The sequence below is a fragment of the Pollicipes pollicipes genome, unplaced genomic scaffold (assembly GCF_011947565.3).
Source record: "Pollicipes pollicipes isolate AB1234 unplaced genomic scaffold, Ppol_2.1 Scaffold_4404;HRSCAF=5182_pilon_pilon_pilon, whole genome shotgun sequence".
Lineage (NCBI taxonomy): Eukaryota > Metazoa > Arthropoda > Thecostraca > Pollicipedomorpha > Pollicipedidae > Pollicipes > Pollicipes pollicipes.
The window spans coordinates 111,146-129,245 of NW_023596484.1; the positions used below are offsets into that span (position 1 = coordinate 111,146).

The following is an 18,100-nucleotide window of genomic DNA, read 5'->3' on the forward strand; positions in this document are numbered from 1 at the left end:
TGCGAATGACAGCGACTCCCGCCAATGAATGTGGCCACGTTGTTGCCATGACTCCCTCGTTGATATAGCAAACGCATTATTGTGAAGGGTCTTTTTGTACCGTTTTGTATTACGTTGCCTCGCAAGTGCCTTGCTTCGCCTCGCACCAGTCCTGAAGCTCCAAACTGGAAGAGGCGGAGAGGCGACGCAGAAATACATGATAGGACGCTGACCCAGGTTCTGATGCAGCTTCGACAAAAGCTGGTCACTAAGGATCCTGCTGCGTGATTGTGCGCAAGTGACCACCGGACGCCCACCGGGTGTAGCGACACCCACCGGGTGTAGCGGCACCCGCCGGGTGCAGCGACACCCGCGTGCGAGATGGCCCCTGCATCGCTTTGCACAATACACTTAACAGCAAACGCTCCCGGGGACGGGTCGCGGGCGGCGAAGGTGCGTACCTCCAGCGCGCAAACACCGAACCCCGAGCGTGGGTACCGCGGCGGACAGGCCGCGACGTCCGAACGCTGGAGGACGCACGCCACGTCAAACATCTGTGTATTACAACACTTTGCCACGCGCTTAATTTCTGCGGGGAGCTCGACAACAGCGGAGCTGGCGCCCATGCCGAAACAGCACGCAACCGAAGCCAGCTTGTCCACACCACGTCCTGAAATACCCAATCGACGACCAGCGGGCCATTCCCCCCCCCCCCCCCCCCACGTCAGCGCTCATCCACACAGTCAGCAGTGCCTTCTTCCGCGCACAAGCCTGTCGCCAGCCTGCCGCTGGGGCTCCGCGTGCCGTGCACCGATTGCCAGTCCCCTCTCCATCATGCCGGACACCTCCACCGCCGCGACGTCACCAAACATCGGCGACACCACGCCACGTCGCCGCGACGCAACCGCCAATGACCGAGACGTCCAACACCGCCGTCGCCTAGCTCGCCCTTCGCAACTGTGACGTCACCCTCCGCGTCACTGTCCACGCCGCGACCCGTGACGTCACCCTCCGTCGCCGTGACGTCACCCGCAGGCGGGCACGTCAGCCACGAGCGCCTGGCCGGTCTGGGCGTCGGCCAGCCGCAGCCTGAGCCCCTGCTGACGGCGGAGCACCAGCGTGGCCAGCAGGCGGGCGCCGGCCGGCCGGCTCACCGTCATCTTGGCCAGCGGCGTGCGCTCGCCCTCGGGCGCGCCCTCCTCCAGCATCACCTGGAGCGGTCCGGCCGCCTCGGTCACGTGCTCCACGGTGTGCACGGACGGCACGGGAGCGCCGGCCGGCACGGCCAGCAGCCCGCCGGCCGCCGCGCCGAACCGGACGAACAGCGGCCGCGCGGCGACGGCCACCGTCTGCGGCCGCTCGTCCGGCGGCTGCTGACCGAGCAGCGCCGCCTGGCGCGCGGCGCCCTCGGCCAGCAGCTCGTCCAGCGCCGGCACCGCCAGCAGCCGCGCCGCCGGGAAGGCGGCCGCCAGCAGCCGCTGCAGGCGCGGCACGCGCGCCGCGCCGCCGGCCAGCACCAGCCGGTCGACGGCGTCGACGCCGGCGCCGGCGACGGCGGCACGCGCCAGCTCCACCCACTGCTGCAGCGCCGGCGCCAGTACGCTCTCCAGCCGCGCGCGCGTCACCTGACAGCCAAAGTCGACGCCGTCCAGCAGCGACTCCACATAGCACTGCGCCGTCGCCATCGACGAGAGCACGTGCTTGGCCACCTCGGCGGCCGAGCGCAGCTTGGCGAGCGCCTTGCGCGACTCGCGCGGGTCTGTCTTCCACTTGGCCGTGCACTCGGCGGCCAGGAAGTCGGCCACGAGGTCGGTGAGCGCGTCGCCGCCGAGGTCGGCCCGGTGCACGGTCTCCAGCAGCGAGTACATGCCTGACGACGAGCGGAGGACGCTGGCGTCGGAGGTGGCGCCGCCGGCGCGCACCACCAGACACACGCTGACGCCGGCCTCGTCCGGCGCCTGGCCGACGCCGTGCGCCAGCAGCGCCGCCACCGGCTCTAGTACCAGCTGGCGCACGTGGAAGCCAGCCGCCTCGGTCGCCTCGCGCAGCGCGCGCCGCTCGTCGGCCGAGAAGTACGCCGGCACGGCCAGCACCGAGTCGAACTGGGTCTGGTCCAGGCCCACCTGGCGGTCGTCGGGAGCCAGCGGTCAGCGGGTTGCCGGCGCCGAAGGTCGCACTTCACTGGCCGCGTGTGGGCATCGCCGTTATTGAGGTTAAGCGGCGATGCAACCAACAAACTAGATCATTCAGCGTCCGAACCTCTCCCGCCAACTTCCCCGGCGGAAGACGGGGACCACAATGCAATGGTGGTGTTGAAGAGCCGGGGGGGGGGGGGGGGGTTAGAGCAGAAAGTGAACACAGTGGGAGTTAACAGGCAGTGTGAAGCAGGAGGGCAGAGACCCAGAAGTGAAGTTGCTGTGGGGTTCAATCCCACCAGACGGGGAAACGCCCCGTCGGTACGTGAGACTGGGCACAACAGGGCCTGCCTCCACCTGTCGCTGCGCCACGTCGTGCAGGTGCCTCAGCAGGGTGACCAGCACGTCCGTGGCCGAGTGCACCTGCTCGGCGCCCTCCTCGCGGCGCACCAGGAAGCCGCGCTCCGCGTCCGCCGGACAGAGGCGCGACTGCAGCGCCGCCTGGCGGTCGTCCGCCGACAGCAGGCAGCGGGCGCGCGCCGCCGTCACGGCCGCGTGCCGCACCGAGCCCTGCTTGGCTGCCGTGCCCACCACCTGGCGGCCGGAGAGCCAGTTACGGCGGAGCTGCCAGCGCCTCGCCCACCTCAGTGTGGCAGCATGGACAGATGCGGTGGCTTGTGGTGCAGTGTCCTTGCAGTCGCACTCTCTTAAACAAATGGTTTTATTTCATCACAGACTTGTTCTCGGCCACTCGCCTACAGTCGTGACTCCCATCGCAAGCTCATCACCTCACACACAGCCTCACATCCACCCATGCATCCTCATCTGTTCTCACACACAGTCACATGCCTCCGACTTACAGCCACACAACCACAGCCCATCCCCTACACACACACACACGCGCACGCGCACGCGCACGCGCACACGCAAACGCACACGCACACGCAAACGCAAACGCAAACCATACAGCCACACCCCTCACAAACACAACAAATCACATCCACCCACACAGCATCTTGCCTCCTCCCACATGGCATCTTGCTTCATCCCACACAGCATCTCACTTCCTACCACACAGGACATCATTCCCCTCCCATACAGCATCTTACCCCCTCACACACAGCATCTCACCTTCCCCCACACCGCATCTCACCTCCTCATTCTCCATGTAGCGCACCACGGCGGGCGTGACACGCTCGCCGGACGGGTTGGCCAGCACCTCCACCCGGCCGCCGGCGCTCACGGCAATCGACATGGTCGTCGCCCCGATGTGGATCCCGAACGTCGCCGCCATGTCGCCGGGCCGCGCGTGCAGACCGCAGGGCACCGGTGCTCCTCTAGCTAGCAGCTCCTGCGGCGAGGTCGCCGTGTGCAGCACGCCCGGGGCGGGGACGAACGTCTGGAGATAAGAGCGGACATGGGTCACAGACTATGGACGGATATCTGATCACGGTCACGATCTGATCAGATATCTGATCACGATCACGGTCTCATCAGATATCTGATCACGTTCACGATCTCACCAGATACCTGATCACGATCATGATCTCATCAGATGCCTGATCACGATCATGATCTCATCATATATCTGATCACGATCTCATCACATATCTGATCACGATCTCATCATATATCTGATCACGGTCACGATCTGATCAGATATCTGATCACGATCACGATCTGATCAGATATCTGATCACGATCTCATCATATATCTGATCACAGTCACGATATGATCAGATATCTGATCACGATCACGATCTGATCAGATGCGGACACGCGGACGTCGCGGCTTGGAGGTGCTGCAACTGGTCCTTGGCCGTGGGTGTGAGTTTGTCATGACATGTTTTCCCACTTGCTCCCATATGGTGAGTGGAACTGTAGCACGCCTATGAGCATAGCAGTTTGATGAACCCACAATGACCCATGCATATGACACAAGCCAGGTCAGCATCTAACTGAACTGCTCCAGGCATCTCACTAGCATGCTGCAAGAGCAGCATGCTGTCTCTCTGAGACTGATTTCTCCAGATATGAGTTGTATGTGTACCTGCAACCCAAAGGTTAGGCTTACTACAAGACAGGGACAGAATTTAACCAGAAGTGGTGTTTATATCATGGTAAGTAGCTGACTAACTACTGGTATGAGTGGCATGTTTTTCTTTTGATCCTAAAATTAAAGGCTAAAAAGGGCTTCCAGGTTAAAACTAAAATTTAAGTTGCAGATGTAGCTTTCTTCAGATTCTGTCTCTTTTGGAAACATGTGTTAAAAGGGTATGGGCAAGGTGCCACTCAGGTAATATCTAACCCCATTGAACTATGCAATACTATATATAAGGCAATAAACTATCAATAATTACCACTTTTAAACTTGGATATTGGTTTACAGTAATGATAAGAACCTTTGTGCTCAGGTCATCCAGGAGTAATAGTAATAATGAGTAATGTGTCTGGCAGTGGTCAGGCATGGTTACCTGACCTGGTGTGATCTTGACTTAAGAAATTCGCTACAAATGATTACACAATTTTTTTCCACAGGATAATGATGTTTGTCAAATTGATGCATGATAACTTTAAATAAATACCTGCTGCCAGCACATATGTCACAGGTCAGACACAGTATAAACCATTGGACCTGTTTGCCAGCACTTGACCTCTGATGATTTGAGCCCTCACTCTCAGACAAAATCAGGTGTGATATAACAGATTGTGTAATGGATTGTAGGTATAAAATAAACCAGTAAATTGCCCCTAATGCTAACATGTCAAGCATAATAAATTGTCTATGCAACAATTCCAGGACATGCAAGTCATAAATCTGAGAGCCTTCATTTAATTCATAATTGCTACTGTTTTGGCATATAATAAGTACTGTCTTAGGGCACAAAGAACAACATGATGTTCAACATATAGTATGATGTTGCTTGTGCAAATCCAGGATAACTAACCAGAACATTTTTTAAGCAAAGTGAAAAAATCCAGCTAGACATTGCACTATCTCATTTTGCCAGACATATTCCTGGATCAATGAGCCCATATCACTAAAGTGCATACAATGCAGAGGATTATTTTTTCAGGCTGGACTTACATGGCTGCACTAAACAGACAATGCCACAACCCTCTCAAAAAGTACTGAAAATATTGCAGGAAAGGTAAAATTTCATAGGCCCTGTTTGAGCTGTTGTCAGCATTTTGGCAGTCAGAACAGCACACCAGCAAGAGCACAGGAGAGTTTCTAGCTTAGCCTTCTTTTTCACTAACATTTAACTTTACTTTAGTCTATCTACTTATAGCATGGTAAGCAGCAGTGTGACAAGTGTGATAGTCTTAACCAACTACACCTAATATGCAAATTATTCAACAGTGGTATCAGAAGTTGCAGCAGACCCTTTCAGAACAGCTCTTATCACCTTTACTCGGCACCACATAGCCAGGTGAATGGCAACAGACAAAAGGGAAAAAGTTATTTACTGTCATTTATGGCACATGTAGCTTTATGAGGGTACCAGGAGGTACTCATCAATGCCTGTTTCATCCAATGCTGTCCATTGTGTACGAGTTACAGGCCAGACGTAGTTGATTTAGGACGTTTTAAGAAGAGAGGCCTGGGCCGGCGACATCTAGAATGTAACCCTCAAAAGCTACGACTGAATAAAACCGTACGAACAGCAATCTGTCTCGTAAATATTAAGGCAAAGACATAGACTAAGCACATACCTAGTCGTTTCGAAGACGCTGCAGTGTATTACGGGTTCACTAGAAAATCAGATCCACAGACACACGCCCCACGGCCCCAACCCGCAGCACGTGCTCAAGCAGGACGACGCCGTATCTGGCCGGATCAAGGCGGTATAAGGAAGTAGGATTGTCCGGCAGTTTTAGCGCCACGTCTGCTCAGCGTTGACGTGACGTCATTGGAGACTTCCATCCAGCATGCGCCTCGCGTGGCCCCCCGCGTCTCGTGATTTTCCATTGCTCGCCTGCTGGTTTCAGCCACCTTGGCTACTACATGTTAATTTAAGACTGAATATCTACTGGTTTTTTGTTTACGCCTACGTTTTCGACACACGTTATTTTATCAAAACGGGGCCTCGGTGTGGATTCGGAAACCTTGACTCAGAGTGCGAGCTCATCATTCGCACCAAGTGGGATCTATCAGCGATGATGCCAATACAGCAAGCCAGGCTAACCGTTCTCGCACCTTTGCCGTGGCTGGCTTATGTGCAATCCAGCCGCGGCTGTTAACGTTCTTCGAGCCAGGCCACCCTGGAGATGAAACCGTCCCAGATCACTGACCTGGATGTCCCCACTGAGCTTGGCCGGACCGCTTGCGATGTCCCAATTGTGAACCACAGTGGTCGACGCGGGTGGTTTCCAAAGCCAGCATCAAGTACACAGTCGGAGACGACTCTCGCCTTGACCTCAGTAGCTTTGATACAGAGCCCGGACAGGCGTTCCAAAGTGGCCCACGTGGCCCCGGCACGTTCCACACAAAGTCTGGCTAGTGGAATATCAGAACCTCGTGGACGTGAGGAAGCCCAGCTGGGGCGACGCAAACACGGCAATTTCAACCCGCGACCGGCTTAGGTAGGTCGACGCACCACCCACCAAGCCGCCGGACCAGGACAAGGACCAGGACCACCGGACCAGGCTCCGCCCGGGCACCGACGGACTCACATTCCAGACCAACCCGGCCCGGCCCGACCGGTGGGGCAGTGCTCTGATGAGCGGCCGCCCGCCCGTGAGGACAGGGTACACCGAGGAAAGTTGGAGCACATCGAGCCACAGCCGAGGCCGAATCCATCCTAGCCAACGCCGTGACCTGAGTACCATATCGAACAAATGTGGCTGGAAGTAAAAATTACGAGCAGGTTCAGGCTTCCACAATAATTTTCGCACCTTAAAACACTGCGATACAAATGTTTCTTAGCTTACGCGTGTTCCATTCGGATGTCATACGTTTGGCATCTGCCGCAAACTGCGAAATGTTCATGTCGGCATGAAATATTCGTGTGTGTCTGAAAAAGCGTTAAGGCAGCATCACGCAGACAGCATCAACCTGGGGCGCGATAAGCGTTATCACGTGGTTTCAACGACTCTGGCTTGAGGTCCATCATACGTAGTTCAGTTAGATCATTTATTGACGAGTCATCAAAGAGGTGGATTATCGCTTGATTCGATACAAATCGACCGTACAAAGTTAAAAAAACAACAACGCAACCACAGCCGTGCACTTATTTTAATAACAACGCCACCACAGCAGAACACTTCCAAAAATATAAAACATCATACGCCAAACAATGTCATAACAAACTCCCAGTAAATTCCCTGACTTTCTCAGTCAATTCCTTGCAGTTGTGCCGAGCAGTGACGGACGGCGACGGACAAACTCCTTTTAATAACAACGCCGCCACAGCAGAACACTTCCAAAATATGAAACGTCACCTGCCAAACAATGTCATACGATACCCTGTAAAACACCCCTGACTTTCACAGTCAATTTCCTGCAGTTGTGCCGAGCAGTGACGGACGGCGACGGACAAACTCCTTTTAATAACAACGCCGCCACAGCAGAACACTCCCAAAATATGGAACATCACCTGCCAAAACAATGTCATTACAAACTCCCTGTAAACGCCCTGACTTTCTCAGTCAATTTCCTGCAGTTGTGCCGAGCAGTGATGGTCGACGGTGGACGACTCCTGGATAACAACTCATGACGCGACAAGACCGTGGTCCTCCACCGACAGGCGGAAAGCTGGCAGCCCCAAAGGCGCCTGACGCTGTCCGGGGCGCCCCGGCGACAGGCTGGCATACAGCGGTACGTGAGGTGAACAACGCCATAGCACTGCAGCTTTGTGAGGAGAACACGATGGTCGACCTGTCGAAGGCACGACCCCGATTAGTCACATTGTCACATTAGTTAGTCACATTGTCGCCGACGGCGACAATGTGACTAACGTCGATCCGACGATCCCTGCCCATGTTTCCCTGTCCGTTTTTTCTTCTTTGGTATGGATCAAAGCCTCTTCCGCCATTCAAGACCCTTTCAGGGCTGCCAGATGAAGGAGAGCGGGGGGTGAAAAGGCAAAACTACCTGCACCTGGGAGCCCTCCACCAACCATTAGCCCTCCACGAAGACCCCTTCCGGGGTTGTGCGGGCGCTCGGGCGGAGCCCCGCCAAGGGGTACTCAATCCCACTCGTGGTGAACCGTGAGGGAGGACGGAGGCGCCGACGCCCGCCGGCCGTCCTGCCCGCGCTGTACGCCGCGACTGAGTGACCGGTCAGCGGGTCCCCAGCCCGGGCCGGCGCGGCGTCGGCGGCGGCGGCGGCGGCGGCGACGAGCCGCCCAGCTCCGGCGCCGCCGCCCCACAGCAGTGCCCCGGCCGGCGCTCGTGCGCCTGGCGGCACACGAAGCTGAGCAAGACGTCGCACGCGGCGGCGCGCACCGAGGCGCCCACGTGGTTCTCGTCGAGGCACTCGTGGCGCACGGGCTGCGTGTTGAGGCGCGCGCTGCGCCGCCAGCGGCAGGCAGACCGAGTGGTAGAAGTGCAGGGTATCCGGCAGGGCGGACGTCCATGGCTGCACACCGGGTACCTGCAGCAGGTCAGGCGGGCTGGGCATCAGGACGTGCAGCGTGCGCGTGGACAGCGGTACCCGCGCTGTCATTTCGGGGCAGGACGGCAATTTGGCCCTGGAAAAGCATCCATCAGCGCAATAGCACATACATGCACGGTAATAGGTGGTGCATGGAAAGAAAATACCAGAGTCACGGCGGCGCGTGCTGTTGGGGGCATCGATCATCTCAAACAGATGTAAAAAGATTGCCGTCACATGACGTGGAAGTTTGCAGATCTGACCCGAGGCGATCTTGACCTAGACGACCTTTCATGTTGTCAAGGGTGGTAATATCGGGGAATTAATGACGCCTCCAATATGTCAGGTCATTTGGTGTCATTTTCCCCACGCAGAGGCATGGCCTTCTCGCCACGGTCAGCAAAGGCGTAACTATCTTATAGCGATAAGCTGCTTATACAAGCACCATCATGACATTCACTATCCCATGGCATCACGGCGCCCTGCCCGGCGGCCAAGCCCGCACGCGGGGTCGGTGACCAAGCTCGCACCCGAGGTCGGTGACCTAGCTCGCACCCAGGGTCGGTGACCAAGTTCGAACCCGGGGTCGGTGACCAAGCTCAAGCCCGGGGTCGGTGACCAAGCTCGAACCAGCGCTGCCTGTAAACGACCGTGGGCCAACTCTAAAACTGAGCTGCGGCTCCCGCACATTTAACCCGCGCAGGTCAGACGAGGTACAGGACTTAGCGACGTTGTTATCAATCATTTCAAAACTTCAGAATCAGTAGGCCACGTAATGCAGCTCGTGTTAGCGGTACTGTAATATCTTAACTATTCCAAAGCTGGAGGCCCTGAAAGCGGAAGCGTGCAGATCGACATCAGGTCTCAGGTCTCAGCTCTCAAGTCTGGGGTCTAAGGTCTCAGCAGGGTTTAAGCTCGTGATGAGGGCACCGTAGCACCTTATGGTATTACATCTCATTACATCTCACTACATCTCATTGCCAATTGGGGTCACACGGATGGGGAAAGGTCATGTCGGGTCATCTAATGAAATATCACGATCTTGTCATTAGCTTCACCAACATGCCATGCACGCGCAGGGCTATGACAACTGTGATAACATGACCGTCTTCAAATGAGGCCATATCGAGTAAACTGCCACCGTAGGATGTATGACAACTTGATGCCAACAGCGTAATATCAGTTCAAGTCTTATGTGTTACAGGGCCTCCTTTTCAGATCACCACCGACATGAAATGCACCTTTAACGCGCTAACATCGCGTCAATGCAGAAGCTATTGCAGAGGAAGTTGGTGCGGCCTTTGTTTAGCAATGGACACGTTGCAGCACAGGCCAGCAAGAGGCTCATCTAGGAGGCTCACTTTGCGCTACGTTTGGCATATAATCTAGTTTATGGCCTAGCGTTTCACACGTGGGCGCAACACCACGTGCGCCAAGGACGGGGAATGACGCTCGGAGCGGCACAAGGCTCAGCCACATGAGCGCTCCAAAACCACAGGCCCTGGTTGTGTTTACCCACTTCTTACGCGACTGTCTTTTTACATATGTTCTGCCGCGACTGCCTTTTTACGTGCACAGCTGTCCTCCGAAAGCAGCAGTTGCTCAGAAACGGGTGTGGCGCAGTGAGGTCAAGGTCAAGGTCAAGGTCAAGGTCAAGGTCAGGGTCAGGGTCGGGCGGTGCCGGAGAAGTATCTGCCTGCCGCCGCAGCCTGGGCCGGCACAAAAGCAGATGAATGAATCGGATACGACGGAACGCGCATTCGCAGCCAAGCACACGTCAGAAAGCCGTTAACTAGAAAATGGATTCGGGGGTTCGCATTCGGGGCGCACCGAGCACAAACCAACTGCAGGATGCATGTAGTCATGATAGCACGGACGCATAGCAAGATCTGCTCCATCAGAACCATTGAACGGCCAACACGACAAGGGTAGCTCCAGCGTGCGGTTATGACAGGAAACATGGAGGATCCAGCATGCCGTCACGTGTTTCCTGTCTGGAAACACGAATTTTTCCGCCAGCCTGAGGTGCAAATGCCGGAATACGTTTCTTTTACTCTCCTGGGGGTCATGGTTCTCCACGCTAGCTATCCTAGGTCCCATCCTCAAGCTCGCCTACGTCATGGAAGACGGATGGCGGCGGGGGAGGGGGGAGTACCTTCGCCTGCTCTGACAAAAGCTAAAATAATCCCACTGGCGTAGCACACGAAGCAGTGACAACAAACGCGTCTGCTCTCACCGCCTCCAAGGATCTGACGCCGGTACCTGCTCCGGGGGAGGGGGCTGCTGCTACCTGGTTGAGCAGCTCCAGCACGACGGCGCTCAGTGCCAGGACGACCCCGCCGAGAGGGGGGGGGAGGGGGGGAGGAGAGGACCACCTACCTGGCTGAGCAGCTCCAGCACGAACGACGTTCAGTGCCAGGACGACCCGGGGGGAGGACCACCTACCTGGCTGAGCAGCTCCAGCACGACGGCGTTCAGTGCCAGGACGACCCCGGGGAGGACCGCCTACCTGGCTAAGCGCTCCAGCACGATGGCGTTCAGTGTCAGGACGACGCCGCCGATGAGCGACTTCTTGCCGCCGCTCTCGGTCCTCTCCGGCCCGTCCAGCTTCCACACCACCTGGGTGAGGGCCGTCAGCGCCCGGACGCGCAGCACCAGCGGCCGTCACGTCGCGCAGGAAGCGCTGCACGCCTCCTGCAGCGGCGCGCGCTCCAGGTCTAAGAACGGCTTTGCGTACCAGTAGCCGTTCGTCAGCACCACGAGGTCCGGGCAGGCGCCGCCGCCGCCGCACCTGTCGGCCTGCGTGCGCAGCAAGTGTAAAAAGGCGCCGTCCACGTGCGCGCGCCAGAAGAACTCCACGCGCATGAGGGGGCTGGCCGCCACCAGGCTGCAGGCGAGCTTCCGCCAGCGCGTGCCCGTCGAGTCGAACAGCTTGAAGCCCTCGGTGCAGAGCACCGGGTTGCCGACGACTTGGTTGCGAGGCGTTGACCACGTCCGGAAACAGCTCCGCTAACCGGACGGCCCTCGGGCCGCAGCTCCAGCTCCGCGGACAGCTGCTCGAACAGCGACCGCGCGCGCGAGTCGCCGACCAGGACGAGGTGCGCCGGCCGGTGCCGCGTGCCGGCGAGGCGCCGCAGGCAGGCGCGCGCGCCGCTGGCGCCCAGCCCGGAGGCGCCGCAGCCCGGCAGCACCGCGTCCGCCGCCTCCCAGAAGGGGCGCGAGTCGGACAGGCTGAAGACCCGGTCACAGGCGGGGTCAGAGTGCGGATCGGGGATGGGGGTGAAGGAGAGGGCAGGACTGGGGGCGGAGGTCAGGACATGACCCACGTCACCTGCAGGCACAGACACAGCTTATACCATGGATGATCTCATCACCACCATCCGTATGTGTGTGGCTCGATCACGGGAGAGGTCAGTGTCTTTATACCTATAGTTACATGTTTACCTGCAGTGGAGATGACCAGCGCCATCATATGTATGCATTTCATTCTGCAGTTCACCTTAAGGTCTGCACTGATGCAATTGAAACTGTCCACATCATAACATGCTTATATTTTGCATATGCAGTCTAATTTCTGCAACTATCTTACTGTGCTGGTCACCACCATTTTGTATATACACACACACACACACATATATATATACATATATATATATATACATATATATATATATATATATATATATATATATATCTGTGTGTGTGTGTGTGTGTGTGTGTGTGTGTGTGGTGTGTGTGTGTGTGTGTGTGGTGTGTGTGTGTGTGTGTGTGTGTGCGTGTGTGTGCGTGTGTGTGCGTGTGTGCGTGTGCGCGTGTGTGCCCGTGTGCGTGCGCGTGGGCGCGTGCGCGTGTGCGTGCGCGTGTGCGTGTGCAGTGCGCGTGTGCATGCATGTGTGGCATGTGCATGTGGCATGTGCGCGTGCGCGTGCGTACGCGTGTGCGTGTGCATGTATCCATATGTATGTACATGAAAGCCATATTCTTTAACTCACCTGTCCCCATTCCAGTTCTGGAAACAAACAGAAGGCTGCAAGCAACAACAAAGGTAAGCAGGAACCATTTAGAGCTACGTTTCATTTCTTTGGATACCTGGAACATAATGAAGGTGTAAGCAGGTTGCAGTGAGCACATCCCATGGATTAACACATGCCAGCATGGCCACTTGAATACTCTTCACTCAGATTAGGGTCAAGTTGACACCTCCTGAGGCTAAAAACTAATAGAGTTGGAGACACCAAGGTCACAGTGTAGGTTGGCATCTATATCAGCTCACTTGTGAAATAACTTGACATTCCTTGGAACCTACACTGTGATTTTGGTGTCTCTAACTCTATTACTTTTTTGCATGACCTCGAGGTCAAATAAGGTCAAACAAGGTCAAACTTGAGATTGACATGCAGTGCCCCCATACTTCCTCATGTAGCCATCCTGAGCTTTGATACCTATTTCAAGCAGTCACTTGTGTCCATTTAAGGTAAGTGGCCTTGTTTGACCTATAGAGGGTTATGGTAACCCATATCATAATATGTTATAGTTTGTTCATTTGAATGAGCCTCAAGGATTACACCAAGCTGTGTGTTCCTGAGCAAAATGTTAACCTGGTTACTTTATGTAACTGACCTACTCTGACCTTAAATAAGTCCATGGAAGAGGTGTTTCAGTATTTGCTAGTCATAAATCTGAAGTGAGCACCCGAAACTACCCATTCTGCAGACTCTCAAGAAAAAAATAGGCTGGTTCAGACCCCAGTCTGGCTTTCATTCCTGGCCCAAGGTAAATCACATTTGTTACAATCCTGCATGTAATTTTCATCTTTCCTGAAGAAACTACCTCAGAAACACATGAGTTTATCTAACACTAGCAGACAGCTGTCACAACAAATTGAATGATTCCCTTGAAAATTGCCTTTGCTGTAGACACAGCCTGACATTGACCTGCCAAAGGCCAATCAAACTTACATGGTGCATCTGATTTCTGATTGTATCCAATCTGCTATTAAACTGTCTAAGCTAAGTTAAGTTTGACATAGGTTGCTGTTTAAAATTACTACATACAACCTTCTTGGGGGGGGGGGGGGGAATTGACCTGCATCCCAGCAAGTGTTAAAGAGTGGTGAGGATAGCAGACAACTCAAAACTTGTGCAACATGAAATATTAGAATGACTTATTGGCAGTTAACCCAACACTTGGGCCATATCTAACCTGAGCCACTTCAATGAAAGATAGTTTTCCTCTTTGTGATAACAAAACATTCACTCAATTCTAATATTCACACTGATGACACTCATGAACATCACTGAAACTTTAAACTCATGCTGGAAACCAGCTCTGTTTTCCAGAGGCATGCTAAACTAGGTGCACAATGAGCCTTTACTTGTACAAACTTCCTACTTCCTTGATGCCTAAACCACTTGAACTGGGTGCAAGGCTCCTACAACATTGGTATAAGAGAAAATGCAAGACAGTTACAAGTCTATTTGGAACCTCAATACAACTCTAAGTGCCATACAATGGTAATAAAAACTATTTACCTCACACCTGTTACACACCTAGCTGGTCGGACCTCGTCAGCATCAACGGTGTACGCCGGCGCAGGCCCGCCTCGCCCCCCACCTGCCGCCGGCATAGCCCCCGTTAGTAGAAACCTTCGCCCAAACCATGTCGAAACCCTTGGGCCTCGCACTGCATAAAACTGCCTAGATCAACAAAATTTAGCACAAAAATGATATCAGTAGCTCCAACAGGCGTTTATGAACGACTCTAGTACTATCAATCAGCTTTATATGCCATACAATATGACGAAAATAGCTTTTTACCTTACACCAGCCACCCGCACACCCAACCCCCAACGAAGCACATTCGTGCTTACGCCAGCTGCGGCCGAAGCCGTGGCCCAGAAGTAAAATCTCTCGGTGATTCTCAAATCATCGTACCTTGACAGTAGGATGACGTCACTGATAGGGAGACTTCAATGCGCGGTATTGAATCATGCCTTATCGTGATTTTTTTCTCAGCACTAGGAAGCCATGAAAACCTGCTCACTGGCTGAACGGATCAGCCACCAACGTTCTGATCGCATGGACGAGTCCATGCAAAAAATATGGGAGTTTTGGAAACGATATATGGCCGGCTTTCGGCCGGACCTTTGCCGTCTCTTTTCTCCAGCGGGGAGCCGTTGATGGCGCTTCCATTTGGCGTCGGGGTCCTTATGACTACCTGCTTACCCTGCCTCAAACAAGACAAGCTTGCTCAATCCATGATTTGTAATCCAGTGCCAAGCAGTATTACATGTGATCGTAATTTTACCATGTATCAGCATTTCAAATGAAATACGTCATGCGGAGTTTGATAAATATCTGGTTGGCAACTTGACTTTAATTAACCCTAACTTTAAGTTTGTAAATGTCCACACTGAAAACCTGTGAGGACATTGCAAGCCTCAGTGTCCAACGCCCACCGTTTTAATGTGTCCCCTGTTCATCCTAGTAGCGGCTACAGCAAACCTTATTCAAGGGATGCCGTTTAATTTACGATATCCAAGCAAGAGCCCTCGTGCTTTTGGTGGGAACTTCACGTGTATACAACTCCGCTTGCGATACCTTGTATCTAACACACTATTCACGCCCATCAGTCACATCAGTCCATCTATCTATCGCATCAGTCTATCGTCTAGGAGACTATCACACGTCTAGAGGACTATCGCCAACCACGAGCCATCACGATGAAATTGCCGTGCGAACTGCAAAGTAAAGATTAGAAGGCAGAAATCTGACGCATTGGGCCATCTATTCACGCCAGGGGCGCAGCCAGAGTTTGGGACGGAAGGTGAGGGCACCAGGATTAGCGATGCGGGAAGGTTAGGATTTTATCCCCAACTGTAGACCTTCATGGAAAGATTGAGACGAGCTATTAGCACCACGGGGTGAGTAGTTGTTCGGACTATTGTGCCTGCCTAGTGGAATGTCGTGTTAGTATTTTCGCAAAGTTTCGGCCGTTTAACTCTCCTGCAATCGTAAGCTGTTGTCGAATCCTGAGAATGGCGTTTGCTTTTCAGCCATGTACGCGTCACAGTCCTAATTAGGACTGATTGTGTCCTTGGAATTGCTGGGATTTTAACAAAGGAAATTTGATTGGGAGTCCAGTGCTTGGCAAGCTGAACTAACTGGAAAGGACAAGGAGGAGGCAAGTCATATCCGGTTTGCTCAGTTGGAAGAGCACTAGGTTCTGTTAGAAGTCCCTGGTTCGATGATTCGCAGCAATGCTAACGAAAGAATGGAGCCTGTGGCGCGTATATGGCTTAAAGGGAATGCTGCACATGTGAAAATATAGAAACAAGCATCAGGTATAATGAAATAATCGCACTTTTATGTAAGTATGATTATCGTCATTGAGGTTCACTAAGGGGTGATTTGGCATCACGCCAAGCGCCGGGGTCACGATCAGACAGGCTGCGCCACGGGAAGAAGCGGGTGTATTTTGGGGGATGGGGGGATGGTGAAGAGATACGGCCAGAAGAGAGCAGACTTTGACTGTTCAACTGTTCTCTTCTTCGATTCGCTTTTAATTTATTAATGTGTTGACTGAAGATGGTCGGTCGCCGCCGTCCACCGAGAGCAGGCAATAGTGCGCTGGCGAGGGCACATGCCAAGCTAGTTCCATCTCGCCACGCTGCGGTCGCGCTGGTTTTGCTCTCCTCTGTAGGCGCCGCCCCCTGGCTCTGCCTGCGGCCAGCCGCCTCGCCGTGGCTCCCTCCGTTTTCTCTCATTGACTTCGAAGCGCCGAGCTCGCCGCCAGCGTTTTTGTCAGCCGTTACTGTCGACGCTGTAACCAACATCTGGCGCCACGCTCTCCGGACCATCGACCCTTCGGCCGTCAACCAGACGTTTCCGGGTCTGCTGTACGGCGGCCCCGCGAGTACAGAGGCGGATTCTGAGGTATCGGCGTTTTTTTTTGTTTTTTTTGTGTTTTTTAAATTCATCCCAAATGGTTTGTATGGGTGACTTCGGATTCAGAGTACTTGCTAAGCATAGCTTGGTGCGTGTACCCGAACCCACCACCCAAGCATGCCGTCCAGTTCAACAGTTGACTTTGCCTCCGCCCTTTGGCCAGACAGGAATGCGGAGGGTTCTACGTGCCGCACAATGCTGCGACACGGCCGCCTCGGGTCTGAGTTGAACCTCGTTGGCCACTTGCCAGCTGGCCCTTCCATTTCAGTCGGGTCAAACAATGCGCCCACTCTGGGACTCGTACCCAGTGCCGCTGGATTACGAGTCCAGCATCTTTCCCCTAGACCACGGAGGTGTTATCCAGACATTGGAACACCAGTGAGCCCCAGCCGTGCCGTCGGCGTCATTATCTTTTCGGCATTAAGAACCCATGAGGGCTCGCTCATTGGCTGTCCGGCTAAATCGCTAGCGTCGTGATCGCTTGGACGAGTTCATTTTGCACACATGGAGAAATTTCGGAGGCGGTGCCTCGCCGTTTTTCGGCCGGCCCTTAGAGGTCTCTCTTCGCCGGCAAGGCACCATTGACACCATTTTCATTATACGTCTCTCAGCGTATCCTGCCTCACACGACAACGAGCCCGCTCACTGCATGATTTGTAGTCAAGAAGCCTTTAAGTGTCACGTGCCTGCGTAATTTTGCAATTATCAGTTCTCCGAGTAAAACGGTTATGCAGGGGATGGTAAATATCTGTTCGGCAACTGTGATGTGGTGAATATTCTGGCTCTGCGAAGTCTAAAATTGGCCAGTAATTTTCTGGTGGCATGGAGTTCCCCGTCTTTGAGCACGATTTTGACCTTCAAGGTCAGTAGTCCGGGTCAAGTTCGTCCGAGTGCTCGCACGCCCCATCTAGTGCGGATTGTGCGGCGTGCGGGGTCACTAATCGCAATCTCACGTACGTCCTGCGCTGTAGTGTTAGGTACATCCAATGTAGTCACTCCAGTCTTTGAATAATTCAATGCGGTACACGTATCCTTAACATTAATCCAATACGCACGGTATATTCTTGTACATCAAGCTTGTAACGACCCCCTGTCCTTTGCAAAGGACCTGCCTTAAAATAGTGGGTGAGGAGGGGGGCGGGGTGGGAGGCGGTGAAGACGAACGACCATTCTACCTTTATGTTAAAAAATGGGATGATGGAGCAAATACCGGAAACTAGCCTAAAGTTCTAAAAAATCATGCATTCTAGTTCGTTCAACTTAAGCTAGTTTCTTGCTCGCCAAAATGGTACCCTGTGGTGAGCTCAACTCTAGCTAGTTTCTTACTTGGCATAGCCCAGCGTGGTATGCTAAACAGACAGCCACCCCGAACGTTCCTGTACGCCCTCCAGTTGATCAGCTCTGCCCGCAGCGTATGGTCTGGCAGCGATGATAGGCATCAT

The 18,100-nt window shown here is 54.2% G+C and overlaps 1 protein-coding gene and 1 long non-coding RNA gene across 3 annotated transcripts; both read right to left on the minus strand.

Moving 5' to 3' along the window:
* Positions 1-1,355: 1,355 nt before the first annotated feature.
* On the minus strand, positions 1,356-5,929 carry LOC119097799 (heat shock 70 kDa protein 14; the record flags this gene model as incomplete). Its single annotated transcript, XM_037220772.1, has 4 exons — positions 5,832-5,929; positions 3,268-3,513; positions 2,472-2,708; positions 1,356-2,102 (listed from the first exon to the last, which is right to left on the minus strand). Coding segments are annotated over exons 2-4 (1,125 nt in total), but the record flags the coding sequence as incomplete, so codon positions are not given.
* Positions 5,930-11,875: 5,946 nt separating this feature from the next.
* LOC119097800 (uncharacterized) lies at positions 11,876-14,562 on the minus strand. Of its 2 annotated transcripts, none has more exons than XR_005094185.1 (4): positions 14,529-14,562; positions 14,244-14,325; positions 12,705-12,801; positions 11,876-12,043 (listed from the first exon to the last, which is right to left on the minus strand). It is a non-coding gene; the product is annotated as an uncharacterized LOC119097800 (long non-coding RNA). The 2 variants fall into 2 exon arrangements; XR_005094186.1 differs by having other exon boundaries at positions 14,262-14,325; positions 14,529-14,549.
* Between the last annotated feature and the right edge of the window lie 3,538 nt (positions 14,563-18,100).